This window comes from Rhinolophus hipposideros, assembly GCF_964194185.1.
Source record: "Rhinolophus hipposideros genome assembly, chromosome: 7".
Taxonomy (NCBI): domain Eukaryota; kingdom Metazoa; phylum Chordata; class Mammalia; order Chiroptera; family Rhinolophidae; genus Rhinolophus; species Rhinolophus hipposideros.
In genome coordinates this window covers 63397242-63423003 of record NC_138053.1, presented here as the reverse complement: position 1 = coordinate 63423003, position 25762 = coordinate 63397242, and the positions used below count along the sequence as shown (strand labels likewise).

General features: G+C 36.3%; 1 protein-coding gene across 10 annotated transcripts in view; it reads right to left on the bottom strand.

Annotated features, from left to right (window-relative positions):
• The window catches only part of PDE4D (phosphodiesterase 4D), a 1186109-nt gene that overhangs the window by 182879 nt on the left and 977468 nt on the right, over positions 1-25762 (bottom strand). For all 10 annotated transcript variants that reach the window (XM_081054416.1, XM_081054412.1, XM_081054418.1 and 7 more), the window contains one exon: positions 13734-13925. In XM_081054416.1, the coding sequence (XP_080910542.1) occupies positions 13734-13925 (192 nt within the window). The remainder of the gene's footprint in view (positions 1-13733; positions 13926-25762) is intronic.

Genomic DNA, 25762 nt, shown 5'->3' with positions numbered 1-25762 from the left:
ACTATCACTCATTTATCAATTCGCCCTTGATCTGCCTCTTTCAGGATTAAAGGAAAACAAGTATGTTCTCCGTTTTAATATGCACATAAAAATGTTTCCGGGAGCGTAGGCTATTTGACAACACCCAAGAATTAGCTACATGAGGAACATATCTACTCACCACTATACTCCCATGTTCACTGAAATACAGACATATAAAATAAACAAACACGTACATAACACAATGTACTTGATCTTTTAAAAAATGTATATTTTTGAATGTAAAACACATATTAACCATAGAAATTTTGAAAAATAAGGGAAATTTAAAGAACCACCCAAAGATAACTGTCAATAATATTTTTCTTCTAGATATATGTGAGCACATGTATGTTAGATATGGTTTTTATGGAATACATGTTTTCTTAGACAATTTTAGAATCATACTGTATATTCAATTTTATATCTAGCTTTTAACATCAAACATACTGAATCATGAAAATTTTATATGCCTTTATATTTTAAGGCATTTTTAATGATTCCAGTGTATGTTTAGTAATCTTTAAGAATTTCAAGTAGATATCAAACTGAATGTATTAAAATATAAGTACTAATTCTATTTTAGAATTTAAAAAATCAAATAATTGTATGAATTTTTCAGATTCATTTTAGTTCATTCATTCCTTTCAAAATCACTTAGTAAAGGAAACATGCTTATTTTGATAAAACACCCATTAGTCAATACTAAAATACTACATGAAAAATTGGGTTCATTGAGTACTAAATTCACAAGGATATTGAATATTTTATGTTATTCTCCTTTCTGTATTAAAATCACAAAACTATGGTTTCAGGCAATAAAAGTATTCTGAAAAATTTGGCTACCAAGTTGGCTCTAAGAAATTATAAATGTCACATTTAAGAATAATATAATGAATCCTTTAAAATTACTGATAAAGGAGGCATTATTATTTTAATAAAGTGCTAATAGACAATATGCTGCTGAAACAAACCAACAAAAAACAAATGAAAACCTGTGGTTCATTGGTTTCAGATTCACCTGAGGACACGGCTCCTCTTGACTGCTTGGCCTTTTAATTTAAAACTACCTCTACTGTAAGTCAAGAAAAAAATTAAGTAGTGCCTCCGTTTACGAAATCTCAGGGAATGAAGTTCCTGTATAACAAAGCCAACTTTAGCCACAACTGAATGTGATTGTCCTTTGTCACTTAGAATTAAAGAAATCCATTTAACACAAAAGCTTGGTCCTCTGGTCAAAAGTCAAAACCATCGAAACTTACATTTTTGGCAAGAATGTCTAGCAACATTTTACTGAGAACTAAACTAATGTAAATTAACATAGGAGCAAAATTAAAACAGTTCAGTATTCTGTAAGGTACTGTGTTTTCCCGAAAATAAGACCTAGCCGGAGAATCAACGCTAATACGTATTTTGGAGCAAAAATTAATATAAGACCTGGTCTTATTTTACTATAAGAACAAGTCTTATATAATAATATAATATAATATAATATAATATAATATAATATATTATAATATAATACAATATAATATAATGCCAGGTCTTATATTAATTTTTGTTCCAAAAGACGCATTAGAGCTGATTGTCCAGCTAGGTCTTATTTTCAGGGAAACACTATATCTTCCAATCCAAATTCTTTCCACATCAAACTGGAAGCCATTTGTATGTATCTGTATACAGCTTTGACGGTCTTTCGATAATGGTAACAATAGCCATCAGTCAACAAGTGGAAATGTTTACCTCCATTTTAAGAGCACCTTTGTATTTATATCCTGTATTAGCAGAAAAAGAAGAAACCACATTATAACCTTTTCCTCAGTTTTAACAAATAAGCTAACTCCCTATTCTACAAACACTGGTGAATGAGGCCATCCAAGTTCTTAACTTTATGGGGAAACAGTTTATCTCACGTACCATTAATACCTTTCTTTGCCCTCGAATTGTAATTTCTTAATAGACTTGAGTGGTACCTTATCCTAAAATCTCTTTCACTGATGCCCACCAAAGTAATTTAATGTCTTCTTGGCTTTGGCACTGGGGCCCTTGTAAAATGTTACCATTACTTTTTATTTCTTAAAACAGACTTTTAATATAATTATTTTTTTAAAAATCAGAGCACAAATATCCAACAAAATTAAGCAATAATGGTAAAAATGGCAAACAATTATAATTATTATAAAAACAATAATAACTAACATTTATCAAATGATTATTATGTGCCAGGTACAGTGCAAAGCACTTTGCATTGATTATGTCTTGCTAAATGCTTTTTGTAGATGAGGAAACAGAGGTAGAAGAAGGACAAAATATCACATGCCCATCAAGTGATGGGGCCAGGATTCAAGTTCGGGCCGCATGACTTCAGTGGCTCGGTGCTTAAACACTACAATTCTGCATCTATTATGCATTTATCAATGCCGAAAGCACATGGAACACAACTCACTATCTTAATACATTTTCCATTTCATGTAAGTGATGTATATGATAAAGACAACAAACAACAGTTACATAGAAATGCAAAAACTATAAATAAATAATTTATACCACTGATTTACAAAACAAAACAAGCTCAGCCTACCTACTGATTTTTATGTCCTACAATCCTAAAATAATACATAAAATGAAGTAATTTTATTTTCCCACTTAGTTGATAGTTATAGCTGATAGATTTCATATGTGCATATTCAGGATGTAGCAAAACTGTATGCATGTCATATGTTACAAAGGCCTCTGAAGACGGCATTTATGTATATACATTCATATGTAAATATATGTAAAGTTATGTAGCATATATTGCGTATGTGCCCGTGTGTATGTCAGTATAATCCTAAGGAAATTTTGTGAGCTCTCTTTTCTTTGACCTAAGCCTTTTGTTTTTCTGTCGTCTCTATTTCAAGAGGTGAGGGGGAGCTACTGTGAGGGGAAAACACCACCACCATCCTTATCAGCATAAAGAGAATTTACTATATTATTTTGCTTATATTACTCAATGGAAAAACTCTTTAAAGAACATCTGTTCTACAAACATTACATTTGAAGGTATATTTCATATGATTGAAAAGATCATATAATGTGTTAATGCAGGTTCACCAATTGTAACAAATGTACCACTCTGGTATGAGGGCAAGGAGTATATGGGAAATTTCTGGATCTTTTCCATAATTCTGCTGTGAACCTAACACTGCTCTCAAAAATGAAGTTTTAGAAAAATTAAAACACACGAAAAAATCATACAACTTTAGAAATGGATGTGACCTTGGAAGTTACTTAGTCTTCTGAAATTTAAATCATTTGTTCACTTCCTAGGAATATTTTAAGAATTAAAGACTGGCCTGATATTTGACCCCTCAAAAAAATCCTTAAAACCCCTCAGTTTTGGCCCACATGTACTCATATATCCAAATGATAAAGCAAATGGAATTGGAGTTAATGCAACATAAGCAAACAATTCTCTCGTCTGAAGTGTAATCTCCTCTTTACTTGCTATACACCAAAAATTAAGGCTTTGTTAGAGAAGGTACTTGATGACAAAAAGTGCCCTCCCGTTAGTTATATGATGGCACAAAAGACAATGTATGTTCAAATGTATATATAAAAATGTTTTCCATTTTCAACAAGTTAAAAACTGTTTTGCACATGCGTGTGGACACACTCACCAAGCATATTCAGTATTTTGTTTAAGAAAAGCCAGTATCTTAGACTTCCAGGAGTGTTGATGTCACCCATTATTGTGACACAGCCTCCAGTGCTGACGTACTTGGAGGGGGAAGGAGGAAAGGGAAAAGGGCTGAGTACACAACAAGCTGTCACAAATGCCCTGACTCTGTGTTCTATGAACAGGTTCTTCTTTCACAGTTTATCTTATTTGACAGGCCTGTTCTTAACGTCAGTGGCCCCATTAACTTGGTTTTTCTCCAGGATGGGTTCCTGCGGAAAAGATTTATGTACCGGTAGCTAGTGCAACAATTTTTTTAAGATGTCCATGTGGTAAAAAGATTCGGTAGATTAGAAGGGAGGCTGTGATCAAATAGAGAGGAGTGAGAGCTGTACGTTTTATGAGTGCCTACTATGTACCGGACACCATGCTCTACTAATACACGGCATTTAATTCTGATGACTCTGCATTAAAGGGATGCTTATATTTACATTCTAAGATAAGAAACTAGGCTCTGAGAACTTAAGTTTCATTGGTGGTTATGCCCTTGGCAAGTGGCAGAGTTCAGCGATTTCCAAACAGCAGGCTAGGATCCGGTGCTTGTTCAACAGTGTTCATTGGTCTGTGCCAAATCGAAAACAAACATGGACCGTGGAGTGAGGTTTTAAAAACCTACAAACACATACTCCTTCGGAAAACTCTCCTGTATTCTGAGAATATACCTACCCTTTCTTTTTTATCAAAGTGAAATGCCCTTTAAAAGTAAAGTGATTGTGTATATTGATGGGAACTTTTTTGTTCAAGTCCTTTACCTGGTAACTCCAGGTCAGTCTCGCAGGTGGTTGTAGAAGGCTGACTAAGCCATGAAATCCTATGGCATGGAAATTGCATTGTAGCTGGATTTAAAGCCAGGCTTTAAAATGCTGTTTAGTTTCTACCACACCATGATGCTTTCCACATGCTCAAATGGATTTAGCTATTCTGAAGCCACATATTCTAGACTCTAAAATAGCACTGTCCAAAAGAAATATCTGCAATAGTGGAAATATTCTCTATCTTATTTCCTTTCTGTGTTGTCCAATAAGATATCCACTTGGCACATGTGGCTACTTATCCCTTGAAACGTGGCTAGTGCAACTGAGGAACTGATTTTTACTTTTATTCCATGTTAATTAATTTAAAGTAAGAAGAACGTCACATGTGGCCAATGGCTATCATGTTGACCAGTGCAGCTCTTGAGAAACTTTTACAAAACTTTAGTTATACATATTACAAGAAAACAAAATGTTTTTTATAACTGAAAAAAAAATATACCCATTCTAAGTTTGGGGCCAAAAGAGCATTAAAACATTATAACAAAAATTCCTGGTTGTTTGGCAAAAACACTAAGTTAAAAGATTTACCCAGATGCCCATCAAAAAACTTCCTTCTTTAAAGGAAAGTAAACTTTTTAGTTTAATTGCTTTACTTATTACATTCTCATCTGAGGCAACTGTACCTGCCAGCAAAAGCCAAAGGAATGGTCTAACAGCAGCCATTGGTCAAAATCAGTATGTTCAGGGTCAAGATACGTGGATCCTAATCCATGGTGTGTGTGTGTGTGTGGTGTGTGTGTGGTGTGTGTGAGTGTGTGAGAATGTGTGTGTGTGTGTGGTGTGTGTGTGGTGTGTGTGAGTGTGTGTGAGTGTGTGTGTGTGTGTGTGTGTGTGTGTGTATCTGACAGAGAGAGGTAGAGGCGGCGGGGAGAGAGACAACATTTTTGGAGCAGAGTGTTGTGATTTTTAAAACTGAGCTAAAGGTATTTTCCCTCGTTTCCTTATATGACTGTTTTGAAGATGAATCATTACAACTTCATGGAAGAATTGTATATCAACTATAAAGACTAGAGAGATAACAGGCAATTTGAAGAACATATTCCTATTTATATATTCCTGAGCATGTACTAAATACTTGCAAATAAAACTAAAATTATGTACTTAATTCCCCAGAGCTCCTACAAAGCTAAGCCACAAAGGAGGAAACATGGAATTTGTAAAAATCCTGAACTTGAACTAATGCCTGATAGATATTTTCAATTTGTGGATGAAAATGGGGCCACATACTAAACCTGACGAGCTCAGGAGAGGCTGCATGAGGGCCTTACAAACTCAGAGACCGAAACTAACCATGTGGGATGGTCTGAACATAAAAATTCCCAGCTAACAGCAGGTCACGGCAGGCAGTCACATCCAAGGCCTGTAGCTTCCTTGACAAAGGTCAATCTTTACCTTCCCTAGGCCTGTCTATTGTCTTTTTACATCTAGGATAACGTACCTTTGTCATGTCAGAGTAATCCCCTTTTTCCTGAACCCTCAGGGCACACCCACTACACCAGAGCAGGAGACCACAGAACCCCTCATTATTACTTTGTTCCCCAAATATTATCTCTGTGTGCTGTAAATGTTAATTATTAACTATCCAGTACTCACCAATGTAAAAGAAGTATGTGTCTCTCCATTTATCTTTTATCAAATCCCAGAGATTTCCCTGCTTTTCTTTCTCCTGCCCGCTTAATCTACCTCCAATGCACTTCATGTAACCCTCCTTAGGTCTCCTCCTTTGATTCTAATATATAAAATAAGCTGCAAAATTGCCATTCTCTGGAGCATTTTCTCAATCTGTTGGGATTGTGCTTCCTGACAACTGTTGTCAATTTGGCTCAAATAAATTTATCACGGTTCTCTATAGATTTGGATGTTTCTTATGTCAAGAAATCTTTGAAACATGCTTTTGCCATTTTTAAAGTTCCCCTGTGTTTGAAGAACTGGATTATTTTAGACAAGCTGTCAGTCTGGGAAACACTGGGTTCCTTGCCTGGATAAATAGCACAAGCCTGGCTCCCTTTAAACAAATGCAAGACAAACAAATGAAAGAAAACACCAAAAAAAAAAAAGAAACACATTAGAAATATTACCAAATCTTTACAATAGTAGACTAAATAAATGGAAACTCAGTGTGCTGAAGATAAAGAATGCACATGAAAAGAAACAAACAAAAATGTATGTAGTCGACACATGAAATTAACTCCATGATTTAGTGTAAAAGAGTTCTTTTTACCGTCTTCTTTTTAGTGTCATAAAAATGTATTCATAATTGAAAATTCAGGAATTAAGGAGGGTATTATTTGGCCACGGTACCTTTCTATGTTTAGATAGTGCTAAAGGACTCTCAAATAGTAGATCAGGTTAGAAAGGAGGGAGATGCTCATTAATGCAATAAGATCTAGAAGTAGCAAGGTGGGTATACAAACTTTTTACATAGAGCCAGTGAGGACTAGAACATTTGTAATGCAACATATCTTTTTTATTTTTATTCTTAGAGATAACCTAGTAAGACCAAGTAATAAATAATATAACCTGTAATAGAAGAGATGAATAAACATATAAGCAATCATTCCTCCTTTTTCAAACTCAGGACTAGAGGCAACACCACCTTTGTAATCAGTAGTCACAGTAACTGGAGAGCAATGGCTGTGACTGAAAACTCACATTAAGGTCTCAGGTGGTGGTGAGGAACTTGCTAACCAGCAGGAAATAAAAAAGGGTAGCAATTTGAGATAGTGGATGGAGGATCTTTTCCACTAGTTGAGAGAACACCTACATGGGGTACTCTAAAGGCCTCATCAGTGAGGTTCTTTACTTTCGTATGGTGATAGCGAGACCACCAAGTGTGCCTCAGCTTTCTATGATATATTAAGTCCACTCACCTCCTCCTCATTGTCCCTTTTGCGCCCTCCCCTGATAATCTATATGTATAAGTGTGTAAGTACAAGTTTAGAGTTACATGGATGGTCTTGGGAGTCTGTATGTTAGTGTTTATTCAGCAGACGATGGAGACAATAGTGCCCACTGTCCAGATGAATTGATTTAAAAAAAAATATTGAAGTGGTTTGATAGGCAGTTTGTATTAATAAACTCACATTTTTATGACTAAATTCTATTTGTATTGTCACTGATAATTCTCCTGTTAATTTTACCAGTGTATTTGTGTAATATCTGCGTATTTGGCAAATAAAAATAACATTATGTTATTGAATGAAGTAAAACAACAGAAATGACTATTATCCAGAAGTTAAAATAATTTCAAATGCTTTTTGAAGAACTTTAAGAGGGAAAAAACTGCATACGTCTTATGTAATTATCCATTTATTCTGTTATTTTGTTCATGAGGGCACTTTGGCAACTTTCTGTTATGTAGTGGTTTCTATTGTTATAAAATACTTTTCACTATTAATGGCAGTTCAAATTTATTTATCATGTATTTATTTACTGTACTCATAATAATACTTTTTTTTCCCTTTCTCTTATTATTCTTAAGAATTAAGTTTCTATCGGTGACACATTTAACAAACTATATTACAATCTTCTGAGCAGAAGCTGCCAGGAACTTCTCTTCTGCCTTCTGTAATTTTTTAAACGCTGAGTTTAGCCTAGTCCTGTAGAATTATATACATTTCCCAAGAGTTGGTCACATATTTTCTTTATTACTTCTCTGACTAATTTGAGCTTTTATCTTAATTTATGCTTAAAATATAACTGAAAACCAAATGTTTGAAGTAATTAATTTGATCAAATGGATTTGGTCAACAGGTAGGTCTGTTTCTCAGTAGTTTTGCTGCAATAGTTTGTAGCACTCTATTTACAATGGCATTATCAAAATAATGTTCTCCTAGAAATTATAAATGATTGTTGTGTTTTTAAAAAATGTTAAGGTCTCAGGACCTTAGATCGCTCATCTATAAAACGGCATAATAATGCCCTATCCACAGGACAGTGAAAGATATCCAGTGAGATAGCAGATGTAAGAATACTTGGAAAAGTGAAAGCTGACATATATATGTAATGTATCTATGATTATTATTACTATCATTATTAGTCTTATTTTTTCTTTGTGCATCAGGTATTTAACTAGGATCTATTTACAGAGGATGAGAGGATGACCTCTTTAGAAAGTGATTATTTTCCTTCTCATTTTCTCAGTAAGTTAAACAATTATATTACAACTTAAAGAGCATTTAAAGGTTTTCTAAAACATTTCATTCAAATAGATAACCACAAACCCTGACTAATACTATCTGTATTTGAAATTTCTAAGAAGTTTTCTCAATAGGAAAGCTTAACTAGAACAATGCATATAAAATCATAAAAAGAGCTTAAAATATATGATAATATCACTCTCTATAAAGTATGGCTGAATTATACACATATAATGATCTTCCCAGCATTATCATGAACTAGGTAAGATAAGAAAATGAAGGTCTACATAAAGTCACACGTGAAGTCAAATGAGGAGAAGGCATAAACCTTTATGTGTAGAAGAATGTGTAGTATCATATTGAAAATTGAAACACTAATTATCTACTCTATTCCCCTTACTTCTCAGAAAAATTTCATCTCCCTGGTAGAAAGAACGCTTTCAGGAGTTAGTGAGTCTTTCAGGAAAACGCTATTGCTCCAATGTAAGTAGCCAGAGCAAACAAGAAAGCGGAACATGTCAAGATGCAATTTTTCAACAATATATAAAATTGTATCACAGGCTGATTAGATCTGTCATTCTTATGTGAGTTCAATCAGATAAAGAAACCCTTCAATAGGTACATGGAAAAATAAAGCCATTCTTGTAAGTTTGATTGGGAAAGAAAAGCACTTTAAAAATACGAAATACTATAGGTTTTTCATAAAACACATTCCTATATTTAATCTTTACTAACTTGAGTAAAGGGTATAAAAGAAAGAACCTACACATTGGATTGGTATCCAAAAATCAATTTGCTACAATTTGAAAAAAAATAGAATTCATAACTACGTAAAACAGTGTCCACTAACTCACCATGAGTTTGTCCCTGGCCTCTGTCTAAAACAAAGTTGTTTCACCTTAGATGAAGTTGGAGGAGATGACTTTCAGCCTGGTCATTCATCCATTCAACATTAGTATTATCTGTGGGGCTGTTCTGCACTTTTCTACTCACATCTATTCTGTTACGTGTTTTGGTCTGCAGAGAGCCCTTTTAAGTCTTTCCTCCTATTCTCAAACTGCCCCATCGCTCTTTCCTTTAGTTGTTGATGTCTATACTTTCTATTTGAATGGAAAAGTAGAGATCACGAGCCATGACTTCTCTAAACATTTTCCCTCTATCTCCAAATTTCTATTTCCCCTTTTCCCTTGTGTTTTTCGTCTTTGTCCTTCCTAAGTAACACTGCCTCTACTATGTTTCCAAAATTAGTCCCTTTACCTAGGCTCATAATACCGTCAGCAGCTACAGCTCCATATTCAACACTCCTTTTCCCTCAGCTCAAGTGTCCTGAATTCAAAGAAAATGTCCTTTGAACCTAATTCTCCCTCAAGCAGCTTTAGTTCCCCCCCTGTAACTTATTAACCTTCTGAAGAGATATCTGCACATGCTGATATCCCCACTTTCAATTCAATCCTCAACCCACTAGGTTTCTAATTCTATTACTTTGCTAAGACACTTCCCTCAGTTGTCATCCAAAACCTAGTAATTACAGAAAGCAATTGTTTTTTCTAATTTTACCTCATCCTCTGGACTATTGTTTCTGCTCGCTGACCTTGTCCTTTAAACTACTGTCTGGTTTCCCCTAGAGTTCTATCCTTATCATGTAAAAGCCCAAATCATTACCCATTATCTCCCATTATGTTGTCCACTCTCCATCCTGTGTTCCTCATGCCAACATCTGCATTATTTTACTCCTTCAGGATCAAAACTTCAGCATTTTCTTTCATTCTTCTTTACTAGCTGTGCCCCCCTCCCCCATTCTTTAAGCCTCTTGCCTCTTGCATCTGGACCAATTTCTTCGTCCCACCACCACTCCCTTTCTGGGCCTCCATCATATTCAATCAGCTTTGTTTCTGTGAATTTCAACATGATCCACTTCCCTGGAGTCACTTGACTATTGTCGTGCCAAGGACCCCGCTGCTGGCGGGGTCTCTGGTCCCGCTCCCCACATAAGAACGCAGGACACGGTAAGGCCAAAAAGGAACACCCACGGAGCCATAGATAGGGGAGTGAAATCAATATATTCTCGCTGGCGGCTGGGCTGGAGACACAGGAAGCAGGATCTACATAATCTGCAACCCGCCATCCTAACAGCAGTCCGCACTTGCCAGCCACCATCTTCTTGCTAGCCCCCATTCTTTTCTGCCAGCGTAGCCACAGCAGTTATATTAGTGGCCAATGGCTTACGGGTTACACCTGACGGCCAACTAGCCACAGCTGATGGCCATCCAATCACAGTTGATGGCCATTTACTACCCGAGCCAGCACCTTTCTATGTGAGGCCGAGAGCCTGGAAACTGTTTTTTGGGGCTTTGTCCCCACAACAATGTAATCATTCAACAGTGGGATAATTGGAATGCAATTAAAACTAAGAATTTGATCATGCCAAATCCCAATTACACAACTTTGTGGCTCTCAGGTCCCATAGACTGTATTCAAATCTTCTTTCTCTTTGGCCACATTTCCCTACTCACACCAACCAGACTGTCATTCCTTACGTGAGCCATAACTTTCCTGCCTCACATTATGCAAACGTTCCGTTTGGTGCTACCACAGTTTATTACTCGTATAATGGTCTAAAGTGCAATACCTCCCACGTTCTACAGATTGGAAGCTTTGAATCCACCCCAGCTGCTTAGTAAGTACTTTGGTTGTGTGTGAATGAATAAATGGATACCTTAGATTTCAAACCTGAGGAAGTAGGATACAAATAACATAGAAATAGGGCCATTGGAAAAAAGAAAGTTTCGGGATGATGAAGAGTGGGCACCATTAATACAATGAATTAATGATGAATGCGTACTAATGAATGAATGTGAGGTAACAGCTGAATAGAAAAGTAAAATTTGAGGAGGCAATTAAGTGCTATAGATCTGAAGCTCACTTATTAATGACAGACATGAACTAACTAATGATTATGAGGTACAGCTGAAAAAGAAAATGCAAATTGATAGAAAGCATTTACGTGCTACAAATCTGGAGCTCAACTGAGGCTGCAAGGTCAGAGATACTGAGAGTAAGTTATCTGATGGAAGCTACCCTGTTTCTCCGAAAATAAGACCTAGCCGGACAATGAGCTCTAATGCGTCTTCTGGAGCAAAAATTAATATAAGATCGGGTATTATATTACATTATATTATATTATATTATACTACATTACATTACATTATATTATATTATGTAAGACCAGGTCTTATATTAATTTTTTTTCCAAAAGACGCATCAGAGCTGATTGTCAGGCTAGGTCTTATTTTCCAAGAAACACGGTAATAGCAGAACCCATACACAAAAGAGGTTTCAAAAGGAGAGTCCAGAGGGTCAGGGGCTATACTTTAGGGACATATGTTAAAAGGTGATAAAAGGAGCCGGGGAAGGAGAGATCTGTGAGCAGGAGGGAAGAGAGAACACAGCAATGATGAAAGCCAGGAGATGAAAACCACCTTGTATTTCCTCTAATAACTGGCACCATGCCTTCTACTTTATGGAAGTGGAATCTATTCATTTCAAGACTTGAATTAATAGATTTTCAGAGGTCAATGTGAATGAAAAATAGATTTCAGAATATCAAGGTGACACAACATGGTAAGGAAATGTAGAGAACAGATGTAGATATTTGGAGTGGGGGTGAAAAAGATATAACTAAATGAAGAAGTTTCACTGCCAAAAAAGCGGAGGGGAAAAATGCACATTTTAAAAAAGATGGTGTAGAGCTATGCATAATTAAAGGTAGATAGTGAGGTGTAGTTCACAAGGACACAAGTGAGGGCTTATACGCTGTCTTTTCTACTAATCATTTGATCTGAAACCTGTTATTGCATAGATTATTAGTTATTTGAAATCAAGAACACTGTCTAATGGTTTTCTCATATCTCCTGCAGTGCTTCAAATAGGGACAGCTATGCGACAGGAGTTTAACAATTCAGTATTTAAATCAAAGTGACTGCAGTTGAGTTGCTCATTCCTAGGGAGACTAGAGCATAACTTGTATTATTTTACAACTGTGAATAAAATGGCAACCAAGAACTGTAGGTTGTAAACATGAGTAAAGCACAATTTCATTTCTAGAACCCCATTTAGACCTATTGGGATATCGTGGCAATCTGTTGGGATACCAAGAATGACACTACACCCTCAGGGACCCCAAACAGACTACATCCTGTAAGATGCATTGAAACCTGACCTGAGTTTTTGAGATGATGTCATGAGAAGCTGGTGTTATTGGACAGATGTCTAGATGCAGAGGAGGGAAGTATACAGAGATAAGAGATACCACAAATGACAGTATGTATGGAGTAAGAGTACGGTTCTATTTAGAAGCCTCCACAACTTAGAAAGCTAATGAACACTACAGTAAATACAAGAATGAAATGCGCTGAGAAAATGAGCTAATAATAATATATGATCTGTGAACCTGCTTATCAGTTTTAATTATTTTCAAAGCTGTGCCATCTCTTAAATGATATTCAAGTCTGCCTAATGTTTTCTGTACTTGCCTCCAGCGATCCATATTCCCAAAATGGCTTAATTTAGGCAAAACCCCATAAAGACGTCTCAAATGATCTGGCAAGCTAGTGCTAACATCTGTACGGTACCTCAATTGAGATATATTCAAAATACTACACATTCTAATAGCACAGGGGTTTTCAAACTGAGTTAAAAACCTTTTAAAATATTAGAAAATATTCATAGTGCTGGGTCGCTAAAACTCAGGTCCTATATGAATACAAGCTAACATTTTAAGTGTAAATGTTTGTATTCAAAACTCAATTCTCACTTTCCCAGACAACGTATCTGTGGGAAAATAAATGTTTCTTATCAAGAGGGACAGTGTATTTAAGTTAATCTACTATTTGTATTCAACTTGCACAATTTTACTCACCATTCTTTCTAAATTCGAGAATGATGCAAGTAAACAAATATTGGTGGTTTCATTACATCATCTAGAGATAAACCACCCTGATTTTCTACAGAAGCTCTCTTTTGTTTGCTCATCCTTATACTTACATATCACTGGCAATGGAGGAGTTCCGGGACATAGACTTTGGAGAGAGGTCATAATCGCTGTCGGATCGATACAGGAAGGACTCCCGACGTTGACTGTGGACAAAATTTGCTTGGAGAATTAGCCCAGATCCTGGGCTGGTCATGGGATCCAAGGGACTCCGTCCCGCAGATGTGCCATTGTCCACATCAAAACTGTAAACAAAGGACAAGGAATGAATTGCTGTGAACACTACTAGCCTGTTGGTATTTTTGTAAAAGGAGATTTCAGTTTAGGAATTGACAGTGGGAAAATTTACAGTGGATTCTTGCTGTTAAAAAATAATAATACCAAAATACACTAAAGTAAAAGCCCCATCGACTTCATACTTTTGTCTTCCTAAGCTTCGGCATACTTTTGTTAACTGACCAGATACAAGACATATAGGTCTCTCTAAACTCAACTTCAGCTAAAAAGGAACCACTCCGAAAAGAAGAGTTCTCCTAAGTACAGAATTCCTTTTAGAAAAGAACAAATACATAGTAATTCACTAAATATTTGGGTTCAGTTAAACAAGTGCACATTATATGCTTAATATTATTCCTTCCCCAAACCTGGGCTTCTCTCCCTCCTGCCTACACTTATCCAATCACTAATTACTGTTGTATCTGTTCAGCCCCTCTATCAATATATTAAGTCCAGGATTCCATCAACTCTCATCTACATATTATAACAGCCTTAAAATTAGTCTCTCGGATCCATTTTCCACCCTACACCAAGAGTGATTCTTCTTAAAATATAAATCTATAATTTGTCAGTTTAAAACCTTTCAGTGGCTCACCACTGGCCTCAGGATCAAGTTCAAATTTATTGGCTAGACTGACAAAGTCTTAATAATCCATTCTCAATTATAATTGACCATTATCCCAGCCTCAACAATGCAACCCTCTTCCATTAGGCACTTCATGCTCCACTCATATTGAACCACCATCTACTTGTCTCAGGTTATCACAACCTGATTTCTGCTCCCCTAATTACCCAACCTTCTTGCTCCCTGTCTCATAGTTATTCATCCGTGAGGACTTAGCCTTCACTTGAAAGGTTGTCCTGATACCCCAGAGCTTTATGAGATGCCTTTCTCTGTACTCAGAAGACAATTTCCCACTCCCTATTGGTAGCACTTACAATGAACTAAAAATTCGTACTACTTGGTCTCCATTCCTAGACTGTGAGCTCTCTGAGAATGCAGACTCTGAGTGCTCTTAGCACTTTAGAAACCCTTACTAAGAGGTTTGAATGAAATGTGTGAATGAATGAAAGGCATTGTGCCCAGCAATACAGATTTTAGAGTTGAAGAAAAAAGAACCACACATGCATAGCTTTTAACATCACAGACCTTATAATCTAGATAAACTTTCCACAAAGTGCTTTTCTAGTCAAACATCAACCAGTACTAAAATAAAGTTAACGCACATGTGTTCTTACGAGAGGAGGGGGATAGCTCAGGTATGTGGTTAAAAATTGTTAAACGAATAAATAAATGAATTCAAGTTTAGTTTTTATCAATGTTTCCTCATTAGAGCCTTTATCCAAACTATTAACCAGCTAATTTCAAGACAACATTCTTTTATTTTCTCCACTGAAATTATTAATAAATAGTGTTATGATCCAAAGATTGGAAACCAAAGTGGAAAAATAAGCTTGACGTTCCATGAATCACCTTGGAATCTATGACTAAATAAAACACTGACTCCAAATCAATCCATCTAGTTTTTTTTTTTTTTTTTTAAAAAAGGAAAACTCATAATGTAGCTTGACCAGTCATATTTTCCAATTTAAAATTTCCTTAGAATTGTATCACTTTATAAATGCATTTATCTGGTCCTTGAAGGACAATGAGAGATTATCTAGTTAAACAGACTCGTTTTATAGAAAAGTATACCAGCTCCTAGAAAAGTTAATGACCAAAGTTACTGAACTAAGTGGATTTAACCATTTACTGCTCCTGAAGTTCTTCCAGCTCTAATGCACAATTATGTAAATCATAAATGTATGTTAGTAACCGTGACACCTAAACAGTGGACATTTGTTTCACCCAGAGAGGCACTTCATGTATGTGGGACTTTTGGCAACCCTGAGGAAGGCCAAAAGGGGAAAGGGATCTCTAATCATTTAAGAGACATATAAGGGGAGCCTGTCAAGCTCTTGATATACTTACTAAAATAAGCGTTTACGAAGTACCTAATATGAGCACACTGAGATACAAAAATAAAGGAGTTGAGATTAATCCAGGCTGGGATATCTGATCAGTCTTTATAGAAGAGCAGTGTTTTATTTAAATGGGTTTTGAAGGTATTCAGTATACAGCTGAAAAGACATTCATGACCTCTGAATAGAGAGGAGGATAAGAGATTTCCATTCGAAGAAGATAGTCATGGAAGCTGTTTGGCATGAGGATGACTTAATGTGAACACATTAAAAAAAAAAAAAAGGTTGATTTCCCTTCAATATCCAGATGTTCTTACTGTTTAAAAAAAAAACCCAAAAAGTAAGTACCCTCTCCTTGCTATGCATGAACAGAAATATATATAGGAGTGCGATTTTTAGTTTAGTTTTTGTTATTTCAATTGAATAAATATAAATATAGTCAAAAATATCAATGATTTGTTTTTTGTTATTAACTTTTTTCCAATTAAATGAAGTCTTAACTTACACTCTCTCCATTATAAGTTTTAGAACACATACTGATTAATATCTAAAATAGTTAATGGTTTTTAAGTAACATTACCTATTTATTAAAACAAAATTTATTAATAGGTCATAAGATGCTTGATATTCTAGGCTTTATTATGGCATATTGGAGGGGCTTTGAGATTTTTCTTTGTAGGTTGTAATATAACAAGTTGTCCACTAGATGGAGATCATCTTCTTAAATAAGGAAAATCTATTGTAAATAAACTTGAAGGCCTAAACAATTTCTTAGACACATGCAAACAACCTCTTAAATATTACCAAAAAATAAAACCTTGAATCTAAAGGAAGTGATCACCAAATATTGATAAAATTATATAAATCTAAAAATATTAGTATTGGCTTTTATGAACAGGTTGAGAAGGAAGATCTAAAAACAGTCACTGATGTTCTATTAGACTTTTACTTAAAAAAAAAAAAACACCCTTAAGAAGCCTTGACTGAATTTCCATAACACCTGTTGTGTTGGGGTAATGTAATACGGTCTGGGGAAACACTCTAAATTCTGTTAATGAATTTTCTCAGAATACAGTTTTTGGGGGAGGTGGGTCCAAGGTTGGGTCTGAGATTACTTGCATGGTTGATTTCCATTATATTAAATGTTCCTGTAATATCAAGAAAAATATAACAGTAATAATACAGAATCCCTGGGCAGAAGCATTAGCAAATGCCAGTATTGGTGAATGACTTTATAGAAAAAGAGACTTTGCATTATTAGACTCAATGAACACGCTTTTATTTGTCCTATGCCGCTAGCTGAGCACTTGAATAAACGCAGATGTTTAAACACAGCACGTCCCAATAAGGCACTTAAATGTAGTTAAAGCAACATAATATGAAGCAATAGAGAAAAAGAAAATATATATCTGTATAAAATATTATATAAATAATAAATTATTAAACTGTGTCATATAGCCAATCAGAGAATGCGATTTAGACAATGAATGTAAAGGGAGTTTAGGAAGTTGAAAATGTGCTTCTTTGAAGGACAGATAAAAAAATGTCCAGGCACAGTAGAGTTGAGGTGGGAGCTACAGACTGAATGCTTGTGTCTCTCCAAATTTGTATGTTGAAACCTCATTGTCAATGTGATGGTATTGGGAGATGGGGCATTTGGGAGGCTATTGGATGAGGAGGGTGGAGCCCTCATGCATGGGGATTAGTGCTTTTATAAAAGAGGCCCCAGAAACTCCCTTCCCACATGTGAGAAGTGGGCCTTCATCAGACACTGAATCCGCTGGCACCTTATTCTTGGACTTCCCAGCCTTCAGAACTGTGCGAGATAAATTTCTATTGTTTATGAGCCACGACTGTTATAGTAATTTGGTATAGCACCCAGAACAGACTAAGAATGGGGGTAGAGGGTATGCAGTAAAAGTGAAGCAGCAAAAGCAAATCCAAGAAAGAATAAGCAAGGCATGCCATAAAACACGACTTTAGTCTCTGGCTCTATTTGAGGGTTCATATGAAAGAATAGTAGGGAGCAATAAAATTGGCAATTTCATATGGTTCAACCTATGTGTGTTTATGGAAAGCCTGGCAAAGGGTGTCAGCAAAACTTATTATAAAGAAATAATGTGAAGAGACACACACCAACTTTTAACAGTGACCTCTCAGAGGAATGAGATGGGGAAGACTATTAACTTTTCAGTTGTATACTTCCAAACTGTTTGATTTGCTAAAAGAAATACATTGGTTTTGAAATTAAGAAGAAATCAAAAACTGTATAAAAATAAATTAATTAAAAAAGTGCTGTACCCTCCCCCACCAAAAGGCTCATTCATCAACTCCTTCAAATAATCAGGACTAACGAACTCCTTTTGGTAATGGTTCTGTCTGGGACAAATCAAGGCAATACTACTTCATGCAATGAGTAGTAAATGAATTTAGGCTGAAAGTATATACATGGCTTCAAATAAACTAGGTATTTTTGAAACATAACTTTATAAACAGTCCATGTCATGGCGTTATTAACAAAACAAGGTGATGGGGATAACCCTAAGCTTCGGTGCTGGTACCAAAGAGATCATTTGCGCATTTCCCAAACACATTCTTTGGCCAACACTTCCATACAATGAATACTCTTTTGACTTACTGCCAGTTAGGAGCCCAATTAGCAGAAACTTGGGAAACTAACTAAAGAATTGGGGTTGGGGGATAGAATGTCCAGGTATAATGATGATGGCAATAATAACCCTATGATAGTAACGATAATAAAACTTCTGGAGTACTTTCAATCTGCCAGGCATTGTGCCCTGTGCTTTATGTGCATTATCACATGGAATCCTCACAGTAACCCTTGGAAATAGGCACTGTATTTTCCATTTGCCCAATGAGGAATCTAAGTCATAGAAAAGAGGCTCTACGTATGTTAAGTAACGTATTCAAGGCCATGTAGTTCGTAAGTGGGTTTTAAACTCAAGCTGATTCCAGAGCCCAGGAGAAAGCCTTGTGTTTATGTCTTTGTTGCAGAGCCACCTGTTAACCACTAAACATATATAAGAACATCTGTTAGCTTCCTCACCTGGATGGAACTTCAAATGTTAACTTTCAGAGTAACATTCTGATCACCTTGTAAATCATGGATGCCAAGGCTAATTCTGGGACTAGGTTTTAACATGACCCCTGTTGGGAAGTGCAGAAAGACCAAAAAAAAACATTCCTATTAGAATGAGAGTTAGAAAATGGGCATTAAGGTTCCCATCTTTGTTTTGCCACTTCATAGCTGCATGCTCTCGGGCAAGTTTACTGAACCTTTTCCTGAGCCTCCATTTCTGGATACCTAGCTCTGGGGTCACTATAAGGACTAGAAGAGAAAATGTTTGAAAAGCATTTAGCACACAGCCTAGCAGCTAGTACATCCCCAATATTTACCAGCTATTGGTATTTTAACGGTCATTAGTCTTTATCTTTGAGGGGGACTTTCCATCTAGGTCATTCTCTGTACCTGAGCACACTGCTTTGGGAAGAACCTAAAGGGAGAGATGAGATGAGAAAGGGAAATGAGGGCTGGTCAGCCAAGTCACCTGAATCAACCCTGGCAACTCATGAGGTGACAGATGCTGGAGCCAGATTGTTCTTACAACTTTGGCTGCTTCGATGTCTCCACCCCACTCGATAATTCCAGTGAGATAACATCGGGGAGAGGGTGGAGACTGTTGATTTTTCTCTAGATATTACTCACTGAGGAGAAAGAACAATATCCTCCTAGGAACCATGGAAGACATGGCGGTCCCTACAACCTGGGTGGGGCTCCAGTGAAAATAATGACCAGAAACAGTCCTTCAGACCACAGGTGTCCAGCCGCTGCGTGTACCTGGGGGAATTCAAGTCACAATCACACTGCTATTTATTTTCCTGTGCTTGCCTCGCCCATGTATATTGTAACCCATGTTGTTGGCTATATAATGGAATCCATTTTGGTGCTTTGCCCCTCAAGGGGCGGGGAGTGGTTTACCTCGAGCTTCATGTAACCAAAACTGGATAATTGCTTAAAATTTTTTTTCTCTTAATAAATAGTTTATTAATTGTTATCAATACCCCAAGGGCATGAAACCTGTTTCTATTTAATGCCAGTTACATTTCCCATTCAAGATGTCCCTGCTGAGCAAACGACTTGGCTGGAATAAAGAACACACTGCTTCTCAAAATTGCCCATTTTAATTATTTACTTTGTTTAGATTATCTATAGAGATGAGACTGTAGAAAACAGTGTTTTACAATGATATGCACAAATAACAATCTTTCCCAATCAATAAAAAAAACTACATCTCAAATTTAAATAGGATACCCTGGGAGGACATAATATTTAGCCACTTTAGTGGATTATACAGTTAAGTGAGGTGTGCATTTTAGCTTGCAGAATGCGTACATTTGCACAGAGGACTAACATTTAAGAACAGGAACATTTCACCCTTTGTTTTCACAGATGGATTTTATAAACAAAAGCCTGGAACAAAGGTGAAAGCTGTAAGCTTATTTATGAGTAAAAATATCAGGTAATTTCTGTAAGTACAATATTATTTGCGACTTGTCAATGACACTCCCAAGTAACATCAGGCAATAAAGAGATTCAAGATGAAAATGACAGTGTGAGTTGGATACTGGGACAAGCTGGACTTGCTTAGAAGGTCTTTGCCAAAGGAGATGGTAAAAAACCAATTTTTCTGAAAAATGTTTATTAGATCTAAAGTTGAAAAGCCCATACCAAGAACTGTTTTACTTGAGGATTGTAGGTTACTTTTTAATGATTATTTTAAAGGAAATCTTTCTTAACTGAAACTCTGCTTTAAAAACGATCTCAAATGGACGCTAATGTGGGACTCTGGTATTGGGAACCAGAGGCAAAGCCTGAAGCAGCAGAGTGGGGTCCATACTTGCAGCAATTCTCTAGAAATAATTAACAGTTTTAGTTATAAATACATACAGAGGGTGCCAAAAAATGTATACACATTTTAAGAAAGGAAAACCATTCAAATTGTAATACTCAATATATACCGATAACAAAAGCTGAATACAAGTCACGCTTGACTTCTGCAATTACAAGTGGTGCTCAAAGTGGTTACCATCAGCTTTCAGACACTTCTGATTATGGCGAACTACTGCTTAGCAACGCTGACCAAGTGTCCACTTGTGCACATATTTTTCACATCCCTGTATTTAACCTGAATATATGCTGACAGTGGGAAATGTCTATTTTCATAGTTTTTGGTAGCCCTTAATTTATCTCAAAATTTCATTCAGGCTTCAATGTGATTGAGACTAAAACAAGCAAGCATGCATTCCTTTCCCTTACATCCTTCATTTGCAGATCTCAAAGAGTATGGATGTGAAGAGCACAAAGCACAGTTCTCCTGGCTGGGCTGGACCCAAGCGTCAGATGCAGCCTCCAAGGATTCACTCGGTTTTGTTTTCCTCGCACATACAGGTTACTACCAACCATCTGCAATCTGAGACCACTTCTAAGTTGTTACATTTCCAAATTGCAGTTTTCCTCAAAACTTGGTTTCCTTAAACTAAAACCCAAAAGGGGAACACTCTTAGATGGGGTATTGCTGTATTTATTTTTGTCTGTGATACAGAGGCAACTAGAGTGGCTTTGACAAGCCCATACTGGAACACTGATATGTAACGCTGTGCCCCCTAATGCTCCCCACCCACACATTTATTCTTTAGACAGCAGAGTGATCCCGCCAAAATGTAAATCAGATCCCTGTGAGTCCCTGCTCATCATCCTCCAATGGCTTCCTATTTTATTCAAAATAAATACCGTTGGGGCCCAGAGCAGCCATCCCCAAAATATCCCACAATGGCATATTGATTACTTTGAATGAATGTTACTTGAGAAGCAGCCAGTGCAAGAAGGGCACCTTGACCCTCCCTTGTCTCCCTGAATGCAGGAAATCAATCTCCCCTGTGAAAGGTGCCCTCCTTGCTCCCAGTGGCTAAAAGAGACACGCTATGGCTAAAGCTAAGTAATCCAGGGCCAAAAAGTTTACATAAACAAAACTTGTTACTCCCTTACTAATTTACTATCCAAGCCCAAACTTTGTGTAGATTCCTCAATAATGAACACCCAAACCTAAGTGTTTTTTGTTTAGTCAATGCTTCACAAACTCATTGTTTCTTTGTCTAAAAAGGACAAAAAGCTGTCTGGTTCATCTTTTCTTGGAGCATCATTTATGATCTCCCGTCTGCACATACAAGTATTAACTGATTTTTCTCCAATTAATCTGATTTTATGTCAATTTTATTGTTAGTTTCAATAAGAATTGAAAAAAAGTATGGGGGGAAATTTCTCTCTCCCTGACAATACTATATCCTCTCAATAGCTTAGGCCCTCCATGGGTGATGTGAGCCCCTGAGGCCTGTCCAATCTCATTCTGTAACCACTCCCTCTTTCTCACTCTTCCTCAGCCTCTTAGCCCCCTGGTTGTCCTTTGAACACTTGTGTATGCTCCATCCTCAGGGCTTCGGACTTGCAGTTTCCTCTTCCTGGAATATTCTTTACCCAGATATCAACTCAATGTCACCTGCAGGGTGAGACAGTTCCAGGCTAACTCTATTTAAAATTGTTACTCTAATCTCTTAGACTTGTCTACCCTTTGTGCATTGTTGGTTGGAATGTAAATTGGTGCAGCCACTATGAAAAAGAATGTGGAGGTTCCTCAAGAAATTAAAAATAGATTTACTATATGATCCAGCAATCTCAGTTCTAGGTATATATATGAAAGAAATGAAATCACTATCTTGAAGAGATATCTGCACCTCCATGTTCATTGCAGTATTATTTAGTCAGGATATAGAAACAAAATATTCATGGACAGATGGCTACACACACACACACACACACACACACACACACACACACACACAAAACAACAAATAAAAACCAGAATATTATTCAGCTATAAAACAGAAGGAAATCTTGCCATTTGCAACAATGTGGATGAAACTTGTGGTCATTATGTTAAGTGGCATAAGTCAGAAAGACAAATACTATATGATTTACTTATGTGGAATCTAAAAAAACAAGTCGTAGATACAGACAACAGATTGGTAGGTACCAGCGGTCGGAGGGTAGGGTGTGGGGGAAATGGGTAAAGGTAGTTAAAGTTTTCTTACAAACTTCGAGTTATAAGATGAAAAAGTTCAGGAATCTAATGTACAGCACGGTGACTATAGTTAAAAATACCATATGTGATGAGAATTTTTAAAATTTATTCTCTTACCAACTTTAAAATATACACAAAAAAGAACTGTTAATATGTGAGGTGGTAGATGTGCTAACTAATCTTATTATAATAATCATTTTATAGTATATAAATGTATAAAATCACTATGTTGCATGCCTTAAACTTACAGAATGTTTTATGTCAATTATAACCCAATAATGCTGAAAAAAAAAGTTGCCGTAAAAAATCACCTCTCTATATCAGATGGGCACATGTCTTATTATGGAGACCACTTCAGGGACGGTGCGGATGCCTGATCACTGCACTGTACACCTGAAACTGAAGCTGAACAATAATGAATGTCAACTATAATTTAATATATATCTATATGGTCACAGGATGTGGAGTACAGCGTAGGGAATAAAGTCAATGGAATTGTAACAGTTATACGATGTCAGAGGGTTAGTAGATTGGGGGAAGGAGGTTATCACTTTGTGAGGGGTGTAAATGTCTAATTATGCCATTGTTTTGTACACCTGAAACTAATTAAAAAAAATCACCAGGATCTCGTGAGGAACAGAATCTACTGTTCGCCTTCCTCTGAGAGACGTGAATTTGCTGAACCACGACGTACTACCAAGGCTGCGTGCACTCCAAGGACTATCTTGAAACTGAGCCCGAGCTCATTTCAGAAGTAAACCACATTTGTTGGTTTTTGATTTATGCATATTATTTGGGTCAAAGAATAATGGGGAAGCAGGATTCTTATTTGCTAAATGAAAAGTTCCTAAATCTATGTAGTAAAAGATGTCAAAGAAATTTACATGGGAGACAGTAAAAAAAAAAAAAATGCCACTCTAATTGCCTAGTCTTGTCTAGCTCCTTTCCTTTTCATTTTTCTCCCCAGCATTCATCAGCCTCTGCTAAATGTTGTTGTATCTTACTCTTCTCATTAGTATGTAAGCTGTACAAATGCAGAGATTTTTATCTTCTTTGTTCATTCACGCAGCCCCAGCACCTAGAATAGTGTCTGGCACATAGTAGTTGCTCAATAAATATATGTATTATGAATGCATTAATGTCTTTAGATTCACCACTACTTATTCATCCTGGTTATTACTTATCGTGTTTGCCTGTGTAGCTCTACTTCAAATGAATGTTATTATTTTTTATTTTGGCTAGGAATCACTCTTTTAAAGAAAGAATCCTATCAACTAGTGAGGTAAATAGTTCATTTGAAGAAATCATCCGGAAAAGCACTTAGAAAGAAGGTGTTGAAAGGCATTTTAATAGGGGTTATTTTGAATATACTTCTGTCTGACCACCATGGCACCAATCAGCCATGGAATCAAGGATAGGATCCAGGTTTTGTGGCACATGAAGGTTACGAAATTTCGGGAGTGTGCTCTGAGAAAAATTATGCGAAGAAAATTCTTTTACAAATTTTACAAAACCTGTAATTTTGTACAGCTGCTAGTATCCCTCCTTCCTAGAGCTTAAAAAAGGGCCTAGGCCAGGGAGGGACCCTGAGCTTGATCTTCATTAGTTTCAAAGTAGATCTGCCATTTGAGACAATGCTAGAACTGGAAAGGACAGGAAAAACAATGGAATGGCTGAAATGGAAATGTAGTACCATATTTTTTCCCCCTAAAATGTAAATTATGATAGAGGTTAATTTTTTTCTTCATGCTTTCGTTCTCTTTATTTTTTCTGATAGCCCTAATTTCCAAAACTTACTCATATATTTCAGAATTTTTCTTGCTACATGCACACGTATACTCTTTCAGATCAGTGATTATCCACTTGTCCTAGGGGAATGGAGGTGGTTCCACTGGGTAGGATATTAGAATCATCTTGAAGGTCTGAAGAGGGATGTGTTTTACACTACATCTGTCTCCAGAGACGTTATGATTTTCTTTTTTGAGAGGTGGGTTTTAAAAATGTGGTTCTCAGTCTCATCCCTGGCTATTCATGTATTTAGACATGTTAAGAATTAATTTCCAAATGGCTTAATTGAATGAATCAGATTTAAATTATGAATCCTTTGAGAAAATACTAACTTTTAAAATATGATATACTAAGTAGATTACATAAGTCTCGGTAAGATTATAATTAAAAACAAAAACCGTAATAGTTCCACTACAATTGCCTTTATAGTATAAACTAAATCTGACTCTTTTCCACTAATGGGTATGAAAACCCATATACCATGTTTTTCTCTGGGTCTGGACTCTCCCTCAAACAGGTCAGGAAACAATTCAGCAGCCCTACTATTAAATCTATTTTGGCAAAGTGATATTACTCAGTTTCCAACCTCAACGATCCAAGCAGACGGATATTTCCACTTTAATGGGGATAGAGTGGAACAGAGAAGGGCTTCAGAGCTATATGGACTGAATTAGATACCATTTCTTTAAATCTACCAGGGTAAAACAATTATAAGAATATTATCCTATGACTGTCATAAGCAATCATTTTCTTCTGCAATTCTTTATATTATGGAGAATAAAAACAAAGATGTAGAAATATTTGCACCAAATGGTGTATGTGTCATGTTAAGGACACATTGAGATTAGCTTTCCCTTGATTTCTTACATTGGGTAAATGATACATGCTTACAAATTATC